The 24,789-nt window shown below is 41.7% G+C and overlaps 1 protein-coding gene across 4 annotated transcripts in view; it reads right to left on the bottom strand.

The window, feature by feature from the left end:
* Positions 1 to 24,789, bottom strand: part of NRAP (nebulin related anchoring protein) — a 76,027-nt gene that overhangs the window by 45,503 nt on the left and 5,735 nt on the right. For 3 of the 4 annotated variants that reach the window (XM_007964114.3, XM_038009567.2, XM_038009565.2), the window contains exons 4-15: positions 24,021 to 24,125; positions 20,572 to 20,676; positions 19,483 to 19,587; positions 18,363 to 18,467; positions 16,986 to 17,093; positions 16,586 to 16,690; positions 13,013 to 13,117; positions 11,897 to 12,013; positions 9,012 to 9,116; positions 7,440 to 7,547; positions 6,241 to 6,345; positions 137 to 235 (exon numbers count right to left, since the gene is read on the bottom strand). In XM_007964114.3, coding sequence (XP_007962305.3) covers positions 137 to 235; positions 6,241 to 6,345; positions 7,440 to 7,547; positions 9,012 to 9,116; positions 11,897 to 12,013; positions 13,013 to 13,117; positions 16,586 to 16,690; positions 16,986 to 17,093; positions 18,363 to 18,467; positions 19,483 to 19,587; positions 20,572 to 20,676; positions 24,021 to 24,125 — 1,272 coding nt within the window. The remainder of the gene's footprint in view (positions 1 to 136; positions 236 to 6,240; positions 6,346 to 7,439; positions 7,548 to 9,011; positions 9,117 to 11,896; positions 12,014 to 13,012; positions 13,118 to 16,585; positions 16,691 to 16,985; positions 17,094 to 18,362; positions 18,468 to 19,482; positions 19,588 to 20,571; positions 20,677 to 24,020; positions 24,126 to 24,789) is intronic. The other variant, XM_038009566.2, reaches the window with a different exon arrangement.

Here is a 24,789-nt window from a genome sequence, read left to right on the forward strand (position 1 = left end):
GGGGTCATTTTCTGGCTGTAATAAGACATATGTCACCATTCATGAAAGTCAAATCCTTGGAGGTCAGATGTCCAGAGGCCTCAAAGCAGCAATTCCAAGACCCCCACGCCCAGCTGGGCAGGGGACGGTTACTTACATGACTCAGCTGCTGGGCATTGATTTTGGCTTGAACAATCTGTGGACTGTCAGTCACTGAGCTGTACTTCAACTTGTCGATGCTCTGCCTATAATTGGCCTAGGTAAAAACCAGCACAAAAAGATGTCACTTGCTCTTTTCTCGAAGATTTGCTTAGCTCCCTCTCCCAAGCCCAATAAAGTGCAATTCTCAAATGACTATGTAGAAAAAGAGTCAGATATTCCAACTGGATACTGACAGACACTCCAAGCCCACAGATAGAAAAACAGTACCTTGGAGAGTGAGACACCTAACAGGCAACTCATAAAAGAGGTGAACTAAGTGGCCGGTGAACATAGAGAAAGATGTTCAGCCACACTATTAATGAGAGAAAGACATACCAAAACCACAAGATACCCCTCCACACCACCTGAAGAGCCAAATTAAAACGCTGATAATACAAAGTGCTGGCTAACGATGAGGACTTATGAAAACTCTCACAACAGTGCTAGCAGAAGTGCAGATTAGTACAACCACTTTGGAAAACAGTACAGCATTTGGGCACACACATATCCTATGTCCCAATAATTCTGTGCCTGGGGCTCATTCCCAATGAAAATATATGCCTGAGGTCATTTTATAAATAATTCCAGCCATATATCTACACATAGTATACTTTTCTGTATACATCTTATACTTCACCAAGAAAGAAGTGTCAAAAGAAAAAAAAAAAGGAAAATGAAAGAGGAACAAAAAGTCCAACCAAGTTATATATGCATCTTTAAGTGGGAGGCAATGGAGTATCAGTGACTCCTTGTAGGTGGCCCTAACATGTCCCCATCCTGTACACCAGCCCCTGCCTGGCCCTCACCTCCACCTTGCCAGAGTTCCCAAGGAAATTGCCCTGAGCTTAGCACTTTCATAGAAGATGTAGGTTCAAAAGAGGAGGAGGCAGAATCCCCAGTGCAGTTGGATGCATTGACTGCCTGGTTCCCACCTCAAGACATCAAGGACTAGTGAATTCTCCCCTTCGAAAATACAAATTGCCCTTTCAAGTATTAAGAATTATTAGCCATTTGCCCACAAGAATATATGCATCCAAACATCTTATTTTTCTCCAAACACACCTGACCAAGATCCCCTGCAGTGGGAATGGGAGCTTGGGCAGGGAAGTAAAGGAACAGGTTTGAGGCTAGATAGTAGGTGATAAGGGGTGAGGGGCTAAGGTGAGCTGAGTGAGAGCCCCAGAAACCTATGCAGGTAGAAGTAAAGCTAGGATATAGAAAACAGGGAGAGGTTGTGGGTAGCAGATAACCTCTTTCACAATTTATTTTTATTTATTTATTATTTTGAGGCAGAGTCCCACTATGTCACCTAGGTGGGAGTGCAGTGGCACAATCTCGGCTCACTGTAACCTCCTCCTCCTGGGTTCAGGATATTCTCATGCCTCAGCCTCCCTGGTAGCTGGGACTACAGGTGTGCGCTACTATGCCAGGCTAATTTTTGTATTTTTAATAGAGACAGGGTTTCCCCATGTTGGCCAGGCTGGTCTGGAACTCTTGGCCTCAAGGGATCCTCCCGCCTCAGCCTCCCAAAGTGCTGGGATTATAGGCATAAGCCACCACACCTGGCCTTCTTTTAGAATTTAATCAAGGTTATCTGAAATCCAGGTAAAAGAGGAAGAAGTAAACTCATCCCTAACCCTGCTCTCCTTCCCTTAGGCTCACATGGTTCCTTTCATTCATCCACTTGCCCATCCATTTACTTTTTCAACAAACTGTTGTGGGGTTCCTACTCTGCAGAGTGAGCAAACTCAGACATACCCTGCCCACACAGATATCTCAGATGGGTCCTCACTCCCAGGATCACAAACTCACCCAGTGCCTCTGGACATCTGAATCTCTGTGCCCACGGGCTCCAGGGCTCCAGACTGGGCCTGTTTGCCAGCTGAGCTCCCCTGGCTTGGCTCAAAGTGACAGGATCACCATTGAACACCTCATTCGCAGCCTTCATGTCTCTCTTTTCTTGCCCAAGGCCAAAGGCCCCTCCCGGAATCCCACACAGTGTGGCAAATTCTTCAGACCTGGGTTTTGCCTGAGAACAACACCCCTTTTCTGCATCACCACTATCTACTGATATCTCTGCCTGTACCTCACCTATGGCTTTGGCCAGCCTCCTCTGGCAGCTGGCTCTGCCCTCCCCAGGGGCCCACACCTTGGCCACTCTTGTACTGTTCTATCATCTCCTGTCTGTCTAGACTACAGGCTGATGTCTTCGCTTTTCTGTCTTCCTCCTGTCTGCTGCTAACTCCTATGGCCACTTCCCTGAGATGACAACCCACCTCAGGGAGTCTTTGCAGCCCAAAAGTCACAAATGTCTCTAGGAGCCAGATAGACCACTAGCTGGGTACAAGCCCAGTGCTTGACCTTACTGTTGGGGAAGTAAGGAGTCGAGAGGACTATGGCTAAGGGAGGCAGCTGCTGCCCAGCTCTAGGAGATGGTCGTCATGCAACCAATAGGGCACACAGAAGCTAGATTTTCCAGTTATTCCAAAGAAACCAGAAATCCATATTGTGATGCAAAATCTTGCAATTTTTTAAAGCTAACAAATAGTTCAATATTTTTTAAATCCAGTGACCCGGGCCAGGGGCAGTGGCTCATGCCTGTAATCCCAGCACTTTGGGAGGCTGAGGCGGGAGGATCATGAGATAGGGAGTTCAAGACCAGCCTCACCAACATGGTGAAACCCTGTCTCTACTAAAAATATAAAAATTAGCCGGGCGTGGTGGCTTGTGCCTGTAACCCCAGCTACTTGGGAGGCTGAGGCAGGAGAATCATTTGAACCTGGGAGGCAGAGGTCGCAGTGAGCTGAGATCACACCACTGCACTGTAGCCTGGGCAATAGAGCAAGACTTCATCTCAAAAAAAAAAAAAAAAAATCCAGTGACCCAAGAGAAATAGGTCTAATAGCCACTTTGGGCCCCCTGGCTACTAACTTGTATACTCCGTGTCTTCCCTGGGTCTTGTACTCATTTCAACCAGCTCATCATAATTATAACTAACACATGATACTTACTATGCACGCAGCATCATTCCAAGTACATCATACATGTTAACTCATTTAATCCTTCCCACCACCCTATGGTTAGGCATTATTATTATCCCTACCCTACAGTGTGGAAACTGAGGCACAGAGACCAAAAGTGGCTTGCTCCAGGTCATCCAGGCAGTAAGTATCAGAGCTATGATTCAAATCCCAGGAGTCTGCGTCGCAAGGTGGCGCTATACCTATACGCTATAAATCTGGTTTGCCAAAACTAGTGTGCTTAGAGCTATTACTTTTATTTTACAGATGGGCAAGGGATTCCCGTTAGCCAGAGTTAGCATTGTTTAGACAGGGAAATGCATTCCAGAAACAAACAAATGACTTACAAGTGAACTTCTAGAACAGGACCTAGAAATAACGAAGTGCTCCTGACAATGGGCCATGGAGAGTTTTGTTGGATTTGAAGATTAAAAAACATCACTAGGCTTGGTGCGGTGACTCACACCTGTAATCCCAGCACTTTGGGAGGCCAAGGTGGGCAGATCACCTGAGGTCAGGAGTTTGAGACCAGCCTAACCAACATGAAGAAACCCCGTCTCTACTAAAAATACAAAATTAACCGAGCGTGGTGGCACATGCCTATAATTCCAGCTATTCAGGAGGCTGAGGCAGGAGAATTGTTTGAACCTGGGAGGCAGAGGTTGCTGTGAGCTGAGATTGCACCATTGCACTCCAGCTTGGGCAACAAGAGTGAAACTCCATCTCAAAAAATAATAATAATAATAATAATTTTGTGCTTTTTAGTTAATGATTCAAGGAGAAAAGTTTTTGCATGTTGAGTTTTGGACATGGGGTGTGTAGAGAAAATTAGGAAATATAAAGTCATTTCAATGTCAACTATTAATTAGATTAGAGTACAGTGACTTCCTAATGCATTAATTCAGAAGGCAAAATTATCATCTCATAATAGAGTCTATTAGAATTCAGAATTATGCATGATAAAATGTCACAAAAACTATGTTTTTAAATGGCATATTCTTTCCTGTTAATTCTGCTTTAAGTATGTTACTGAGTACAATTACTTTACTCTGTGGGACATAATTAAAAGTCTCCATGATTATTCACATCTTTGCAACATCACAAATGCTTGGCCATTGCTTCAATCTACATTTTGAAGGGTTTCTTTTTCCTTTGCTAAAGATAGAGTCTCATTTTAATTCTATCAATGTTTATAAAATCTATCTAAAGGGAATGCTCTCAAATTAAGAACCCATGCTTGCTTATTTAATTTCATGGCTATTTTACCACCTTTAAGATGACCAGACAGAGAGACCACAATTGTTCTTGTAAATAGATTCCCCAAACTTCCTGATTACTAAAATCCCTGCATTATGGGTGATACACTCAAATTCACATCAGAACCAGGAAGGTAAGCTAAAAGAGGTACAGCAACAGCGAGCAGCCACCACCCAGTCCCAGCCAATTGCTGCCTTGCAGGATCTGGGGCAGAATGTCTCAGAGTTTTCAAGAAAAGGTGAGCACGTTAGTTTTGTCTGAACTCAGAAATTCCACATGTTGGTTCAATTAAAACAACAACAAGAACAAACCCACTGTGTAGCCAAACAAAGCACTTCTGTAGCATGAATGTGGCTCATGGGCTGCCAGTTTAGAACTCACCTCTAAACTCAATTAATATTTCTAATTCAGTCTGGTTTAAGTTTGCATCAAACTTTCCTGGGTGGGCTTCCAGGTGCCTGGTTTGACTCTGAGTCTTATCTACATAAATGTAGTAGCAAGTCATGTCATAACGGGAGTACATCTTGTATTCTTTGTGCTAACTTATTAGACATGATATCTGGAATCCTACTGCAAAAGCACATCTTTGAATTTTAATAAGGTGCCCTTGATCTGCAAGTTTCCCAGGTAATGTATACAGCCAAAAAATAAATAAATAGATAAATAAATGCAGCTTTGGTAGCGGTCAAGTTTAACTTTGTAAAATGAGCAAGTCAATTCAATCCAACCAAACTTCCTGAGAAAAAGATAAGCAAAGTTTAGGTCCCTGATCAATTCCTCTGCTTCCTACCTCCTGTTTTATTACACAATAGAAAAGCCCCTTTCATTCAATAAATATAATTTGCCAATGATTGTGCTTTGATGTCTGGGCACTGGGTTGGACACTGGAGATACCCAACTGAATCCTACTGCCCCAACTCTGAGCAAGAGAGAGAGAGATTCAAAGACTTATCTACCAGTAGCAAAACTTCAATCAACTTCTAAACTTGTACTGATCCCAAAGGAAAGTAAAGGAAAGTAGCACTTGACATTCATAAATACACGTTGAATTATTTGTTCAATTATTGATTGATTGATTGGAGATAACCTTCACTGGCAACCACAATACAACCTTACTTATAAGCCCCCTGAAGTACTTTTTAAGTTAGTAGGTGACCTTTATCTTTTTCTTTGTACTTTTCTGTATTTTCTAAATTTTCTATAATAAACATATAGTAAAATTCTTGTAATCAGAAAACAAGAAATTTAATTGATTGTACACATTTTGCCTGGAACAAGCCAAACCATAAATAAAATCACTGCTGTAATAATTAAGGGATACATATACTTTCCCATGTGCTCCTGAGAAAAAATGGAGTCAATATTACCACTTCCTCTCAACTTGTATATATACATTTTATTTTACTTCCTTCAGTCCTTAACATACTACGTGTCAAACCTTTTTTCAAAGAAAGAAAAAAGTCATCCTTGCTAAGGAACAAGCATTTGAAATGTGCCCAGCAGACAAAACTCACTGAATTCTAAGAGGAAAAACTTGAACCTCAGGTTATTTTCAAGACAAAACTAGAGTTGTTCCCAGTTCACACTGAAAATCTAAGAGTGTGCACGCATGCATAAATGAACTTCCTAGTGGAAAATGGAAAAGGATTTCCCTTTCTTCAATCCCTTCACCCTCCTATGAACTGTTGTATCATGTTTCTTTCCATCTTGCTGCCTATAAATCACTCCTCGGGAAGGAAGTGACAAGTGACGAAGCAGAAAGAGCTGTTGGAAAAGAACTTACATCTTTTAAGGGCACCAGTTTCATCGTTGTTTGATAGGAAGGCGCGAGAGTGGCTGGGTAGTTGTAGTCGACAATATCATGTTTATAATCAGCTTTATAGGCAACCTAAAACACGAAGAAAAGAACAAGAATGTAGAAATCAGCTTCTACTTTCTTTTGGCTTTGTTTGAACGCCATAAGAAATATTTTTTAAATACCCAGAAATAAATGAATTCAGTTTCATCACCTCCAAGGAAAATTAAGTTAGTTCATACTTTTGTCTTTAATTAATCTAAACTCCTCTTAATTAATTCAAAATTAGTTAACTTCCATCTGTAGTACATTTATTTTATATCTTATTAATTATGAAGCTGTTTGTCATTTTTGTTGAAAAGAAGCATTTGCAGTGCTTCAGTGGCACAATCGGTTAGCGCATGGTACTTATATGAAAAGAGGCATGTGCACATGGATAGACAATGGAAGAGCTCCTTGGCTAATCCTGAGAAAATAGATGGAAAGGTCAAGAGTCTTTAGAGTATTTAATTTTTTTTTCTAAATGTCAAATTGACATTCTTAAGCAGAGAAAATCCAACATTTGTATGTTTCAATAATGAAATCAGTTTCCTTTAAGTGTCTTTTACCTCCAAGATTTACAACCTAGCATTTGTAAACCTATAAACTGGATTGACAAAGCCAAAGAAAGATTAACAGATTATATACTACAGGGGAAAACAAGGACCTGATCTACGCTGTTATCCCACTACCTTGACCAGTGCCAGGCCACAGCAGGTTTTCAATGAATACAATGATCAAAAAAATGAATGAAGGAACAAACCAGCTTACCAATCAACCAACTCCAAATAAATCACAAAAGCTTTGGAACCCTGGGGAATTTGGAATAAGAATCATAATTATTCATTTCTCTTTCTCTCTCAGAAATTGAAAGTGTTAACCACACTGGATTCATTATAATAGATTGAAGTACTCTTCAAATTAGTGAAATCTAAGATAAATACTTTGTAGCTTTTGAAAATTTTCAGGAATTTTACCTAGCCTTGGCTGTATCTGCTAACATTTAGAAGCTGTTTTGGGTCAGTCTTTACACAGTCTTTAAAATAGAAGATAGATTTTTTTTTTAAGGGAAGTTTTAAAAGAATTGGCTGAATTCTTCATGCCCCGCCCCACTCCATCCCTACAGGCCCTTGCATAAAAGGACTCACGTTGCTTGCCAGGCTGCCGACTTTCATAGCATGCAGAGTGCGTCTGTCCATACCAACTCCTTCATAGTGGCCTCTCATGTGGTTCTGGTAGTTTTCTTTATATTTATTCTACACAGAAACACAAAGTTTTCAACTAAAGCATTCCCTTTGCAAGTAGTTGAAGATAAACTACTCATCTTAATGCGTTAAATCCAAAGCATAAATGATTAAATATAAGCCATTTAAATAGCCAGTGTATCACAGAACAAAAAATAAGGCAAACTTTTTTTTAATAATGTAAATTTCAATCCACAAGAAGTTGGAGTAAGACAGGAAGACAAGGAAACATGGGATCTGATGAGCATAGACAGCACAAAACAGACTTGACCTTCTGTGTTCATTTTTACATTTTTAGTTTTAAATTTACCAGATTTTTCCAATGTGAAAATTTACTGTGAGACGGTGGCAGGTGCTGACTATGCTGGCGTCACATGCAAAGCCCCATGCCGAGGCTGGTGCAAATCACTGCATGCCATTACCTCCATTTCTAAATATATGAAGGACAAAACCTGAGCTTTGCCAAATTCTGTGATGTAAAAATTGGTCACTAGTGTGACCATGTGAAATAATAATGTTATGTGCCATGTGCCAAATGCCACTTATCAAATAAAAAGAAGACCAAAACAGGATGACGAGAGATCATAAATAGGAAATTTGGGGTATTAAAATCACCTAACCTGGGAGGCCATTGCATTTCTAGGTACTGCGAGTATTTAAACAGAACACTACTTATGACTATATATCAGACACGATTCTACTTATCTGAGTTAATCTTCACAAGTACTCTATGAGGGGGAAGGAACTATTATTATCCCCATTTTAGAGTTGGGCAGAGTGGCTTAGGGAGCTTAAACAACTGCCCAGAATTGGCCACTTTGCTATTAATAACCGTGAAATCAGGTATGTTAGCTCTTAAACCACTATATTTATGCAAAATAAATTCCTCACTGCACCTTACACAGTCCCTTGCAATTTTAAATTCTACTATTATGTGCAACTAAGCAAAAGTAAAACATACTATCTAGTATAGGTCTTTGATGTCCATGAGGACACATCTTCAGACCTGCTCTGAGAATCTCCAAATTTGCGAATGCCCCTCTAGTACATATCTGCTCATCTGTAAGACAGGGAAATAACATCTGGCTCTCCAGGTGACTCTGAGGGTGAAATGAGGTGATATTAACTCAGAAGCACAAAGTCACACTGAGAGGGGACGTCACATGCTCAGCCAGGCCCCCTCACCAGCATTCATCACAAGGAGCTGGACACTGTGCTTCACACAAGGAAGCAAGGGGACAGAGAGGACAGGTCCTGCCCAGAAGACTCAGGGTCAAGATCAAGGATGTGACAGAATTGAACACTATGAGGACAAATCCCAGCAGGCAATCGTAACCAAAACCCAGGCATTTATGCCTAAAAGGCCATGCTTCTCCAAGACACATAGATCCATTCCCATAGACTGTCCCTCTTAGGAGACCTAAAAACTAAGCTCACCAAAAGTGCCCAAACAAAAGCTTAGCGTTAACAACTCACATCACTGGTAAATTTTGAGATCTTGCTCACGTTCCTGAATTGAGGTGTTTCACAGTAGTTGATACTGTGACCTCTACTACTTTCCAGATCCTTCTTATACTCCACCTTGGAAATCAAAACACCAGACACACAATAGAACCAAATCCAATGTCACTCTTGAAAATGTCCCGGGACTTGACTAGGATATTTTTAGAAAACTTTCAACCCAAGATTTTAACATATCAAGCATAGAATATGCTAAGTTAGCAGGACACAGTGTCCTTCATAAAAACAAATCATAATAAATAGTAAATAATTGGTTTCATTCAGAAAATTAAAAGTATAGAGTCCCTTTCAAGAACAAATACTATAAGATTTCATAACTCAGAAAATGGCAAAACTGGTTTTACAACTCAGGTAGGTAGTTACTCTTGAGGGGAAGTGAATTAGGGGGATAAATCATATTTCCTATAATGGAAATGTCTTAGGAGGATGTCTGGTCATGTTCTGTTTCTTGATCTGATTGCTAGTCACACAGATGTGTCCCACTTAAGGAAATCCTTCCCACTATACATTTATGATGTATGCACATCTTTATAGGTATACTTCAGTGCAATTCAACCAGGAAAGTTACTTTACAGGGAGTATAATAAATGAGACCATTCAGATGCAGAGCGTCTTCTAATTTAAAATCAGTTGGCTATTTGAGCTCTCCTGGGTGCCTGGATGTAGGATGTGAGGCTATGTTAATAAAATAGACTCCAAGTCACCTCAGGTAATTAGCATGAGGCAGTTAAGGCCAACTACCTGCAACAGATGGCTGCTTTGTCTTACTGACTAAACATAAGGACATAAAGAAATGGAAGGTTCCCTTGCAACTTCTTTACCAGAGGAAATACCCCTCAGTTTGTTATCATATTTTACAAAACTATATGGTGGGGGTACGTCTAATTCTAATACTATAAATATATTTTTATATTCATCTGTTCAATTACAGTATATTCATATAGAAAAATACCAAAATGGGAGTTCAAGACCAGCCTGGCCAGCACGGTGAAACCCCGTCTCTACTAAAAATACAATAAATTAGCTGGGCGTGGTGGTGGGCACCTGTAATTCCAGTTACTCTAGAGACTGAGGAAGAAGAATCGCTTGACGTGGGAGGCGGAGGTTGCTGTGAGCCGAGATTGCGCCATTGCACTCCAGCCTGGGCAACAAGAGTGAAACTCCCTCTCAAAAAAAAAAAAAAAAAAGGCCAAAATGTTAACGGTGTTATTCCTGGGTGGTAGAACTGCACTCCCAGTGGTATGGATCCAGTTCTGTCCCTAAAAGTCTCTACCACCCAGAACTAGACACTTTACTTTTCCAGGTGTATGACAAAGTGAGAGCCTAATGGTGGAAGAGGTCCTATCTAGATCTAGTGTTCTGTGAGTGACAGCAAAAGGCCAGCAAACTTTTTCTATAAATGACCAGACAGTAAATATTTTAGGTTTGGCAGGCCACATATTCTTTGTCAATTGTTATACTCAACTCTGTCCTTGTAGCTCCAAAGCAGTCACAGATAATCAGAAACAAATGTCATGTGACTGTGTTCCGATAAAACTTTATTTAAAAAAGCAGGCTGTGGGCTGGATTTGTCACTGAGGCTGTAGTGTGATGACCTCTGGTCTAGAGCACGAGAATCATCTGGAACATTTGTTTAAAATGCAGATTCCAAAGCCTCAGCAGCCATCTATCACTTCAAAGTATCTGAGGCTTCTGATGAGGCTTAGGAAAATATCACCCCTGGTGATTCAGAGCAGCCCCAAGTTAGAGGACCATGGGTTAGCTAACAGGTTAGGGTAAAGGACTGGCTTTTAGAGGTTAGAGACGGAAAGTATTTTTGGACATTTGCGTATCTGTTTGTGAGTTGCAGATAACTTGTTACGTGAGTGCTTTGAATCGCCATAATTGTTCCCGTCGCCAGAGGCTGCCAAGTCAAATGCCTTCAAGAGTCCAGATAAGAAATGCAAATGAGGGAAAATGCCATGAAGGACACACTAGGGCGTGAGAAGGATATGAGGATCTAGAGGGGATATTTCCTTGCCAAACAGTCCTCACAATAAAAACGTCTTAAACTGTGGGCAAGCCAAACCAAACACACCCCTCTGGCAGCCAGCGTAGCATGTAAGGTAAGGGAAATTCACACGGAACACACAGCTTCTCGGAACTCAGACTTCAACAATAAGAGAATGAGAGGGGTTTGACATTTGAAACACTCTTTCAGATGTTTGATTTGTTTTAAAAGATGGATCCTCCAGTATTCTTTCTGGCAACTAGAAGCCCGTTGCCTGGCACTTTTGAATACTGACAGCCCTGCGAGGATCTAGGCAGTAACTTCTGAACCATCAGAGAAAGATGTAATTGGTTTGATTCTAGGCTGTCTTGTAAATTGCATTTTACCACATATCTGTTCTTGGAAACCAGTAACCAATGGGCAGAATAGGTGGTGTCACCATTTTTTTTTGAAATGGAGTTTCACTTTTGTTGCCCAGGCTGGAGTGTAATGGCACTATCTCGACTCACTGCGACCTCCGCCTCCCAAGTTCAAGCAATTCTCCTGCCTCAGCCTCCTTAGTAGCTGGGATTACAGTCATGCACCACCACGCCCAGCTAATTTGAGCTAATTTTGTATTTTTAGTAGAGACGGGGTTTCTCCATGTTGGTCAGGCTGATCTCGAACTCCCAACCTCAGGTGATCCGCCTGCCTCCGCCTCCCAAAGTGCTGGGATTACAGGAATTAGTCACCACACCTGGCCGGTGTCACACTTTTAGCCAGAGCTTTTTATTATGGGGTCACCTCATTCACTGACTATAGGAGATAAAAAAGGTGATGCTCATGCGTGTGGCTCTTCCCCCACACTCACCTCACTCACGAGTTTGTTTACGCTCTGAGCCCGTTTGAGAACCAAGTTGTCTTGAGCTGGAAGCGAGTGATAATGTGCGGCACCTTTCATCCTATTGAAGTCCTGCCTGTATTTTATCTGAAATAAAAACACACAAAATGGGGCTGGAGTTGATGTTTCCACACTCCGGGAGAGGAATTACTCCAAAGTTATCCTGGACTTAATGTCAACATTTACTTAATACAATTTTCTGAAGGAAAAAAAAAAAAATTCACGTGGCCTTTTCTCTTCATTAAATCTATAAACTACTGTGTCCTTTTTTGTTATTAAAATTTTCCTGGCCCTTTTCACACTTTTTACACTTTATACTCTAATTCTGCATGGAAAAAAAAAATAAAGTCTTAAAATAATCATAAGAAAAGTTGTCAGTCCAAACCCAATCTGCCCTTGGTTGAAACATCATTTCCCTGCTAATGAGGGGCAGAGTAATGTCTTTTAACTTCCTTCCTCAGGGAAAGATGGTGCTGTTATGGGTCAATGGGTAATAGGTGAATAGTTCTTTGGTAAAGGAAAGGAAAGGAAAGAGAGTGAAGGAAAAGGAAAGAAAAAGAAAATGGCAAGGGGTGTCAGATGAATGCTAGGTTCTGATGAGACCAAGTTACAGTTGGCATGTTAAGATCTGCAGCGAGCATGTCACTTTTCCAAGTTTAATTATAGACTGCCTTTCAAGGACTGCCAGCAGGCTAACATTCTGCCAATAAAAATCATTTCATCACCGGGTTACACCCAGTTTGATAATCATATGACTTATTTTAATCAGTTCTTCCCCTAAATTACTCGATTTCTAATTGGGCCATTTGGCAAAACTCTCCTAATACCCCACTCTGGCTGGCCAGCCTCTGTACTTGCTTCAGATGGTCTCAAGCGAGCTATACTGGTTGTCCATGTGCACCTCCCTGGAAGCAGACAAATGGGGCCAAAGCAGTCTTCATAAATTTGGATGGGAGTTGAGGGCTAACATTCTACTTTGGCTCAGCTGTAATAAATGTATCTGTGTGTAGGTTTCAGTAAGCACAGCCTTCAAAGTCTCACTTCTCTGCCTCTGTGGCTCTGCGGTCACAGCTACATGGTACTCACGTCACTAGCAAGTTCGTGGGCTTTCTTGGCGTTCTGATATGCTGGAGTGATCATAGCCGGGAAGCTGCCCTTTCCCCTGTGCTCCTCATACTCCTCCAGGTAACCCTGCTGGGTGGGTCAAAAACTTCAGTGAGTAATGCTTTCCTCCCCAGATGTGCGGGGTTCAGCAATGGCCACTCACAGAGCCTATTATCACAGAGGTTCATCCACCTTGGGTTCCAGTGATGTCCATGTGGTGGTTTAAACATTCCTTTTAAGATGGCAGACCCTGGAGTCAGGCCCACTTACTGGTACCCAGCACATAGTCAGCACTAAATAATGGCAACTGATATAATGATCATCATCATTATTTCCACTGGATAAATCAGATGCTCTACCACTCTCCCAGGCCTATGTGTTATGGAATATTCATTTTTTAACTGACAACTAGGGAAGTCCTTTGTCTTCCAGCAGGTCTCAAACACTACCTTACTCATGTCCAGTGGCAGATCTATGTAGAGACCTCCCCCGGTGGTACTGTCTCCCCCGGTGGTACTGTCTCCCCCAGTGGTACTGTCTCTCCCGGTGGTACTGTCTCCCCCAGTGGTACTGCCTCCCCTGGTGCTACTGTCTCCCCCGGTGCTACTGTCTCCCCCAGTGGTACTGTATCCCCCAGTAGTACTGTCTCCTCCAGTGGTACTGTCTCCCCCAGTGGTATTGTCTCCCCCAGTGGGTGGTACTGTCTCCCCCAGTGGTACTGTCTCCCCTGGTGGTACTGTCTCCCCCGGTGGTACTGTATCCCCCAGTGGTACTGTCTCCTCCAGTGGTACTGTCTCCCCCAGTGGTACTGTCTCTCCCGGTGGTACTGTATCCCCCAGTAGTACTGTCTCCTCCAGTGGTACTGTCTCCCCCAGTGGTACTGTCTCCCCCGGTGGTACTGTATCCCCCAGTAGTACTGTCTCCTCCAGTGGTACTGTCTCCCCCAGTGGTATTGTCTCCCCCGGTGGTACTGTATCCCCCAGTAGTACTGTCTCCTCCAGTAGTACTGTCTCCTCCAGTGGTACTGTCTCCTCCAGTGGTACTGTCTCCCCCAGTGGTACTGTCTCCCCCGGTGGTACTGTATCCCCCAGTAGTACTGTCTCCTCCAGTGGTACTGTCTCCCCCAGTGGTATTGTCTCCCCCAGTGGGTGGTACTGTCTCCCCCAGTGGTACTGTCTCCCCTGGTGGTACTGTCTCCTCCAGTGGTACTGCCTTCCCCAGTAGTATGTATCATGTAACCAGAAAAGGAGTGTTATATAATTTTTGTAATTTGGGAGGAAAAGCTTCGAATTACCATAAGATTATCTGAAATGGGACTAACTGTATATTTCAGACTAAGGATTACAATCTTTGTCTTAATCCTTTCTTTTTTCTTCCCCACACCAACCATCCACTCCCAGAAAGGAAAACTTTCTCTTTCATGACGCTGTCATCACATGACGGATAACCCCTCCCTGGCAGCCAGATGTACTTTAAGACCCAGCTTAGAGACAACCTTCTCCTCGTAGAAGTCCCTCAGTCCTCCCTCACCCCTAGACCTGCCCAAGGCAGAGTCCTCTGTGTTTTCACTGTACTTTTCGCACAAATCTGGAACAGCCCATGTGGTTCCCCCCTTAGGCTCATGACTCCATCTCTCTGTGGCCTCCTCCAAGCCAGGGGCCTGCCCAGCTCCAGCACCAGGGCTTGGACTGTGGCACACACATTTTCTAAAATAAAATAGTTGGGTCAGATTAGAAAATCCAGGCTCCCCGTTATCCAACAATGAAAACCATTTGGCCTGAGTTCTCCTTTTTGCCTGGCTGCCAGAATATTCTGGCCAAATATAATAAGTAATACGTTTTTTAAAAAAGGTTCTCAAATTCTTTGGTAATATGCTCTATGGCTTTGCCCATTCTGCTCTATAGTTCTGTGTTTGTAACTTTACTCCAGTTTCTCGCTCTGTCTCTGTGTGTGTGTGTGTGTGTGTGTGTGTGTGTGTGTGTGTGTGTGTATGTATATATGTATGTTGTAAGTGTTAATCTTTTTTCAAGACACCTAATCCTGTTGATTACATGGTATAATCCTTTTAACAAGTCTAGTTACTTGTTAAAAAGAAGAATGAATTGGTTGGCATTTAAGGCACTACAGATATTTATAGTTATCTGCCTGCTGGCTTCTCTCTTGCTCCCTCCTCCTCATGCCCTGGCGAGTCATGCTAAATCACAACAGTGAAATGCCATACTAGACTGAGTCCTCTCAACAGCTGCTGACAGTGCTATCAAACAACACCCATTTTGATTCTTGCAGTTGTTATTTTCAGGACTGAAAACTTCAATCAAAGCGTCCTACTAATCAAGAACCAGCTATGATACTAAAAAGTTACATTTCATCGGTACCTCCAGTCATGTCTAGGTACACATATGAAATGACACGTGTGTCTTATAGCTACTGGTAGATAGGATTGGCCAAATACAGGACAAAATATTTTTTGCCAAACATAGAAGCCAGATTTTTTTTAAAAGCTGATTTTCAAAAGTTGTCCTGAGCTTTCCAAACAATATATTTAAAATACAAAACGAGTAAAAACATTTTTCACGGGTTTAAAGCACTAAAAGACCACTTAATTAACTTAGAGAATTTGATTAAATGGCCTTTTAAATTCAAAACCAAGCATTTCTGCTCTGGTTGACATTTTCAAAGGAGTCCCAACCGACCTTCAAACACATCCTAAGACTCATATGAGCATATGCCTAACTACAGCAATGTGTTTTTCTAAAGAACAGAAACAAATTCATGTGGTTTTCTAAATCATGTATGTTGTAGAGAGTGTACTTACTGCCAAATAATTCAAACAACTGTCCAATTATGAAAAAAAATCACTTGAACCCATAGAATGTATTCTTCCAATACACACTCATGTTCTTCCAATGTTCTTTACTTGCAACTGTACACAATAATGCTTCCTTTCTACCCTACAACACCTGGCTAGTACCAGAAAAGACAGAGGGATGTGCAAAGAATAATTAGCTTGTGATTGTCATCTTAATCTTTTTTTTTTTTTTACCCCTGTCAAGACATAGTTCATCTGAGAAGTGAAATTGGAAAAAGGGTTTGCATTCTCTGGCATACTGATTTATCTACCAGCCTAGATAACAAATTCACTTTCTAAGAAAATGAGCCCCACTATTCAGTGAAATGCTCAGTATTTTTCAAGATGCATTTTGATCTCTATGTTGCTTATGATAGAGACCAGCTAAGCTTAGCTGATCTTAGTCCTTGGGACTGTTCTTCAATGGACAGATAAGAATGCTTTCTTCTTGGCCAAGCCACCATATTGGTATAAGTCATTTATTTATTTAAGAAAAGAAAGTGCCTCAATCTGTTTTCCTAAGTGGGTCAAGTTGAGCCCTGTGCAATTGTTTGTCCACTACTTTCTACCTTGGAAAATCTACCTTTCATAAATAAGGTAAAGGTAAATGACAGCCCCACCCCTGATTAAATGGTCATAGCTGTATCACAGCCTAGAAGGGACCAAACATGGAAAAGGGCAGGGCAGGAGATCATTTTATCACATACCTGGCCATACTGGTCTGCACATTCCCTTGTCAACATGCCCTCAGCTCCAACGGCTGGACCAGCCATTCCCCTCATTTCTTTTTGATATTTTTGATGGTACCTCACCTGTTTGAAGGCAAAGGACAAACTCGGTGAATTTGACTCCCATACACAGGAGCCAAAAGAGTAAAAGTGAATGTCTTAATGGAATATTCTTTTTCTGCTTGGTTCTAGGGAGTAGGTATGTCTCAGACATAAAAGTGCCAGGTCATTGTCATGGTAAAATTGACTTAAAACTATGAAAGAAAACTACTCCCTGGCTTCAGGGTAAATGCAAAAGTCGACAGGAAGTTGGACTCCCCAGGCCCAGGTTCACATTCCTTTTTCTTCCTAACATGACCACATTGTCAAGGAAACTTACATCACTTGCCAGCTCATTGGCTCTTTTGGCTATCTGATAGGCAGGTGTGATCATCGCAGGGAAACTGCCTTTCCCTCTTTGTTCTTCATAGTCCTCTGTGTATCTCACCTGAAATGAAAAAAAAAAAAAAAAATGTGAATCACATGCCCCAATCCCACTGTTTATCAGATGATCTTAGTGAGATGCTCTGCTAAGGGTTCCATGACATCCTGCCCATCTCCTGTCATAGCTCATACGGCATATAATTGGCTTACTATTTAATGGGCCATGTGCATCTTATCCACCTTCTTATTCCCAGTACCCAGTACCGTGCCTGGCACATGGAGACACCCAATGTGGAATTCAACACGTGCTTGCTAAGCACCTGGTGCAGGCCAGACACTGGGCCTGGGCAAAGGAATACTTATTCAGCCCTCAAGGAGTTGTCAGCCACGTTTGGGAGACACAGGAGTCTTCTCAACCCCAGATCGAGGCTAAGGCAAGAGGAAACCACGTATTAAGCAGAAGCTGGATTTCTGCTTCAATATCCCATTCAGAACAACACTAAGTTCTTGATTTTATTATGCTATGGAACATCTGGGTTATGTAAATGCAAGTGGTAAAAGTTGTTTAGAAATTATGTTCTCTGATTTGTAGTGGCAAGAGAGATTTCTCTCAGATTACTCAGATACATCCAATTTGGTGTTAATCCAATCTAAAGTTTTCTCTTTAAAGAAGTGTTTTTGCGAGGTCTCTGCTAACTGACTTATCAAACCCAACCATCCTTGACCTCAGGAATTTCTTCTTGTGTACCCATGCAGGACTAGAATGTCTGCTACATTCTCCCTCCCTCCACCTCCAAGCAAGGAAAGAATGAAGGATCTTACGTGCAAACCACTGCATCTTGGCCTGCCTCATTTCTCTTTCTCTTTTTTAAATTTAATTTAAGTTCCAGAATATATGCGCAGGATGTGCAGGTTTGTTACATAGGTAAATGAGTGCCGTGGTGGTTTGCTGTACCTATCAGCTCATCACCTAGGTATTAAGCCCGGCATGCATTAGCTATTTATCCTGATGCTCTCCCTCCCGCCAGCTCCCCACCATGGGCCCTAGTGTGTGTTGTTCCCCTCCCTGTGTCCATGTGTTCTCATTGCTCAGCTCCCACTTATAAGTGAGAACATGGGGTGTTTGGTTTTCTGTTCTTGTATTGGTCTGCTGAGGATCATGGCCTCCAGCTCCATCCATGTCCTTGCAAAGGACATGATCTTGTTCCTTTTTATCATTCTATTATAAAGATACATGCACGTGTATGTTCACTGCAGCACTATTCACAAGAGCAAAGACGAGGAATCAACCCAAATGCCCATCAGTGATGGACTGGCGTCCCTCCTTTCTTACATCACTTTGAAGCTGTGCCACAGCCTTGCTCCGTAGCAGCTCAGGAGTATCCGCCACCGTGGAGAACCTGGAGATGCGTTCATCATGCCCTCTCTTATACTCCACCTGATGAGAAGACAGTAGAGTCAAGGGTGCACCCACCTCACAGCCTCTGCAATGACCTCTCCCTGTGGCTCTCCTAAAGCTGCACCATCAGGCTACACTCAACGCAAACCTGTGGCAAGTCTTCTGTGGCTTGTTTCATGGGCTCCTCCTCAAAAAGTATCTATGCCAATGTGTTAAGTCCAGGAGTGTGCCAGGGATTGCCACACTCCAACAAATATTAACTTGCTTAATCTCCATAACAATCACATTTGGCAGGACCAATGTTTTTCTCACTTTACAAATGAGAAGCCAAGGAAGAGAGAAATTAAGTAATTTGTCTATGGTCACTTAGCACTAAGGGATAGAGCCAGGATTCAAATTTTAGCATTCTGGCTCCAAAATCTGAGCTTTTAACAAATAAACTTTGCTACTCTTCCGGTGGACCTGACACCCGGTTAAAAATTAATGTCTTCGGCTGGGTGCGGTGGCTCACGCCTGTAATCCCAGCACTTTGGGAGGCTGAGGCGGGTAGATCACAAGGTCACCATTGTTGCCCTGGCCAACATGGTGAAACCCCATCACTACTAAAAATACAAAAATTAGCTGGGTGTGGTGACGGGCACCTGTAGTCCAGCTACTCGGGAGGCTGAGGCAGGAGAATCACTTGAACCCGGGAGGCGGAGGTTGCAGTGAGCCGAGATTGCGCCACTGCACTCCAGCTGGCGACAGAGCAAGACGCCTTCTCACAAAAATAAAAATAAATAATGTCTTCAATGCTAAAGCAAACTCAAGAAATCATGTGGTCCAGGCTTTGGATGAACTACACAGTCTTCTCTGTATTTTATAGATATGGTCCAATCACTGCACAGAGAATACTTGACAGGGAAAAGGTAAGAACACAGTTTTCTCTGTAATATGACACCTGTGGTACCTACCTCCCCAAAGTACTCTTTTATTGTTTTTTCCCTAAATCATGGGGGTTCGTTAATGACAAAAATTAGCATAATCTATGGTGAAAAAGCACCCAGACACTCACTTGGCTGGCCAGCTGGTTGGCTTTCTTGGCCCTTTGATAAGCAGGTGTGATCATGGCTGGAAAGCTCCCCTTGCCCCTGGGTTGCTCATAGTCTTCTGTATATTCCTGTTGGTCAGAACCAATGTCAGCATGAGAACTGAGATGATATTGAGTGACAACTAAGAAAACTGCAATAAAACCAATGAAACTAGATTTATAAAGTGCTTCGGAAATATTTCAATCACCCGTAATAAATTTAAATACGGTTTATAATTGGCAATTTGAATAAAACCATCAGCACTGAAGAACTCATATTTCCCATGTCAAAGGGGCTCCTCTTCAATGTTCATATCAAAATATGGGGACCTAGCACAACTCAAGGGCTGCCCTTTGACTCAAAGGCCTGTAGGTAACACAGCCATTAATCAATATGTGGGTGACTTTCCTGTAACTCGTCAATAGCAATACCAATTTTACAGTATTGGAAGTAAAATGTCTCTTATGCTTTCCTTCTGACTTTCTGAATATCTCTGATGATTAGTTTTCCTAATGAGACTTAACACCTTAGCATTTGTGTTTCTAGCATTTTCTTTCCATTTTCTAAAGGAAAAGTCATGAGGACTAACAGTGTTTTCCAAAGTAGATTCTTCAAAGGGTAAGTGTACCTAGAGGTAACTAGGAGGGATCTAGTTACCTAGAGTGTAACCTGTGCAAATGGTTGAAGATTTCCACAATTCAGGCTAAAATTGTCTTCCCTATGTGAAAGCCTGCTAAGGTCTCTTACGATTCTGGAGGTCAGTACTTTAAAATGGGCCATCAGGGATGATTCCTTCTGGAGGTTCTAGAGGATAATCTGTTTCTCTGCCTTTTCCAGCTTCTAGAGGCCCCCACATTTCTAGTTCCTGCCCTACATGGCTTTGGTCTCTGCTTCTGTCACCGCATCACCTTTCCTCTGACTCTGACCCTCCTGGTTCCACGGATTAGGACATGGGTGTCTTTGGGGATGATAGCATCATTCTGTCTACCACAATTGTAAAAGCCAAGGAACAGTTAAACTAATTGCTACGTAATTGCTAAACCAATTCCTAAAGCAATTTCTAGCGTGCTTACCTCACCAAGAGACTTTCGAGCCTCAACCATCCTTACAATTTCAGGGTCTGGCAGAGCTCCTGGGCACCAAGCATTCCCTTCCCTATATCCAGTCCAATAGGCTCTCTACAAAGGAAGCACACGAAGGGATACAAACACATGCCCCAGACTCCCAGTAACACTTACATACATTGTCAAAAGAAGATATTCTTAAACATTATAAACTCCTATTGGTAAATCCTAGGTCTCAGCTAACTGAAATAAATGTTCATTTATTTCAGGCTAGAAAATGACCTAAGTTTCTAAATAATTGAACTTTCTGAAAGCCACTATGTCACAGGAAAATTTGGAATATAACAGCATTTTCTTGCACACCATTGCATCAGGATTGGGTGAGGAGGAGGGGAAATCACTGCGGTCAGGTAATCTGAGATTAATCAACATTATTCAGACAAATGTCAAAAACCTACTACCTGTTACTTGACAACTGACAATGCAAAGGAAAAAAAAAAAAAAGGAAACGTAAAGTTTCTCTTTTAAGATACTCATGACCTACCACCTTGGGAGATAAAACTAACATGAAACAAATAGCAATTAGAAAACAGTTATGGTTTAAGTGCATTGTCTGAGTGATAAGTACAATAAGAATCTTTAAAAAGCGGTCTGTAAGAGATGGGTCCCATTTGGGGCAGGAAGACAGAATTTGAGCTGTACCTCCAGGGCTGAGGGCAATTAGCAGAGGCAAAGGGAGAAAAAATGGCATCCACTCTAGAAGGTCAGTTCCATGAGGGCAGGGATTTTTGTGTTTGGTTCACTAATGCATCCCAAAAGCTTGGAACAGTATGCAGCAACTCATAGACTCAATAATTATTTGTTGAATAAATTCCAGGAATGTGGGCTGCCATGAATAAAAGCATGAAGGCAGTGATGGGCTCAGTACTTAGGACCATGAGGAGCTGGGTTTGACTGGACCTGAGGGAAAGAGATGGGGAGCCAGGTGGGCTGGAGGGGGGCAAGTTGGACAGGTTGGGTAGAGCCAGCCTTTCGAGATCTGGAAAGACAGATTATTCATATGTGAAATTACACTCAACCTGACTAGCAATCAGGGACATCTAAATTGAAACAAGATGCAGATTGTCCAAACACTTATCTGACAATACCAAGTGCTGATTAGAATGTGAGGAAACAGGCATTCTCACACACTGCCTTTGGGAATATAAAATGTACAGCTATTTTAGAATGCAATTTGAGCCTCCATTAAAATTTAAAAGGGACATACCCTTTGATCTAGCAATTTTGTTTTTTCATTAGCTAGTCTAGAAAAAAACTCATTTGTGTACAAAAGAGGTCTTGAACAAGAGTGTTCATTGCAACTTTGCAATAGAAAAAAATTTTTTGAATAATCCTGTAATCCTGTCTATCAATAGGATAGTATGGTATCGTACATCCATTCTTTTTTTTTTTTTTTTTTTTTTTTTTTGTTGAGACAGAGGCTTGCTCTGTCACCCAAGATGGAGTGTAGTGGCACTATCTCAGCTTACTGCAACCTCTGCCTCCCAGGTTCAAGCAATTCTCCTGCCTCAGCCTCCTGAGTAGCTGGGATTACAGGCACATACCACCATGTCTGGCTAATTTTTGTATTTTTAGTAGAGACAAGGTTTTGCCATGTTGGCCAAGCTGGTCTCGAACTCCTGACCTCAGGTGATCCACCCACCTTGGCCTCCCAAAGTGCTGGGATTAGAGGCGTGAGCCATGGCACCAGGCCTTGTACATCCATTTTTAATGGTGCACCTATGATTCACCCATTCACGATGGCTTAAAAGGATGCTGATATAGAAATATTTCCAAGATATTTGTTGAGTGAAAACTACTTCACAACAATGCATATTGTTTCATGAAAAAAGTATACATTTAACATACTGTAAACGAAAAATAAAATGCTAAGCCCCCTACCTATCAGAACAGACCCCTCCTCTCAGCCAAGGACATTCCAAAGTTAACCTGCAAAACTGGTTTAGGCCATGATGGGAAAGGGGAGGTCGAACATGTCTCATTATACCCGCCTCCCTTTTGGAATTCAGGAAAAGCCTACAGACCAGTATTAACACCAACATAGACTTTAAGTCTGATAAGAAATATTTACAATCTATTCTCTCTGAAACCTGCTACTTGGAGGCTTCATCTACATGATAAAACTTTGGTCTCCACAATCCCTTATTGTAATCCAGACATTTCTTTCTATTGATTTCAGGTCTTTAGTTAATAACTCTTTCAACCAACTGCCAATCAGAAAACTTTAAATCTACCTACAACCTGAAAGCCCCCACTTCGAGTTGTCTTGCCTTTCCAGATGGAACCAATGTACACCTCACATGTACTGATTGATGTCTCTTGTCTCCCTAAAATGTATAAAAGCAAGCTGTGCTCTGACCACCTCTGGCACAGGTTGTCAGGACCTCCTGAGGCTGTGTCATGGGCGTATCCTTAACCTTGGCAAAATAAACTTTCTAAATGGATTGAGACCTGTCTCAGATACTTTTGGTTTATATAACACACATATATATATATATATATATATAATTTTCAATAACAAATAATACTAGCTGATATTTATTGTGCCTACCACTGTTCTAAGATCTTTTGATCATCACAATATCATTATGTTAGGAAGTGTTTGAAGTTCACCTTACAGATGAGAAAGTTGAAGTAAAGAACGGTTAAATAACTCATTCAAGATCCTTCAATAAATGGTAGTAAACATGTCCAAATGTAAACTCTAGAAAGACAGATATAGATAGTTTTATTTGCAAATCAATAGAGAAAAGTCTGGAAGGATGCTACCCACAAGACTGATGAAAGCGGGTACTTCTACAGAGAAAACTGGAATTGCAGGTGGTGGATAAAGGGTTACCTTTGTACTGTTTGGAATTTTTTTTTTTTTACAGTAAGAATAATGCAAATTCTTATGCATATATTATGTGTGTAAATAAAATAAACGGCTAAGTAATTCTGAAATGATAAGTCTGTCAACAGACAGGGGAGGTGGGAAGAGTAAGTCAGGGATACCCGGGAAGGGTGGAGAGAGGACAGCCCAGAGGAAGGAAAGCAGCCATCTTGGGAAGCCTCCTAAAGGTCCAGGCAGGAAATGACGAGAATCAGAACTGGGAGAGTGGAGAGAAAGGGGTGGAGCTGAGTGAAGTGTTGGAGAAACAAAGAGTAGTCTTCGTTTCAAACCTGGGTGATAGAAATATAGTGGCTGGAAGGGGAAGGCAGTGAACCTGGTCTGGGGCAGATAGAGTTCAGGTGATGTTAGGACACGCTGATTGAGGTCTTCCATAGACAGTTGGAATTACAAACTGAATGAAAGGAAACCTACTTGATTTTCTCTAGAAGTAATAATAATAATACATTCAATTGACATAGTATGTCATTCTTTCTTTTTCCAAACCCACTTATCACTTTTCTCTCACCTCATTTGCCAGTGGCTGCCTGTTAGGTGCATCTTCCTTATCCTTGGATTTCATGTCCCAATGAAAAACTGATTTAAATTGTTCACCATCTTCTTGGTCATGGATCTACACAAGGAAGATGTCGTCAGTGATGCTTCCATCAGAAAAGAGAAAAAAAATAGACAAACAATTCCTAACTAAAATTGGGGGATTTTGCTCAGTCTCAACTGCAAAACACTAAGCTACAAGGCACACTGCGCTGTCAGTCTCCCTGTGGTTTCATCTGCACCACCAACCAGGTGGCACATATAGAACACCTGCTGTGTGCAAAGCTCTTTGGAGCAGTGCAATTAAAGTGACCGAGACAAAGTCTGTATAAACCTACCACACAATACAAATTAGAGTAACCTGAGAAAACATTGGGCATTAGAGTAGTGGTTCTTAATTTTAGTCATGTAATCATCACCCAGGGAGCTTGTTAAAATGCTGGCTCCGCAATTTTGTGTGTCTCACAATTTTATCTTTAACACCCTGATTTTTAATAAACCTTGAGTTAATTTTTATGTATAGATAACTGTCAAAGTTCATTTTTTTTCTATATTAATACCCAATTACTACAGTACTGTTTATTGAAAAATCATTCTTGTTATGGTAAATTGCAGTGATGCCTTTCTCGTAATTCAAGTGACCATATACATACAGCCCTATTTCTGGACCTTGTATTGGAGTCCACTGGTCTATTTCTCTCTTCTTGTGCCAATTCTATGCTGAGTTAATAGAGTAAGTCTGC

This window comes from Chlorocebus sabaeus, chromosome 9 (assembly GCF_047675955.1).
Source record: "Chlorocebus sabaeus isolate Y175 chromosome 9, mChlSab1.0.hap1, whole genome shotgun sequence".
In the NCBI taxonomy this organism is placed as follows: Eukaryota; Metazoa; Chordata; class Mammalia; order Primates; family Cercopithecidae; genus Chlorocebus; species Chlorocebus sabaeus.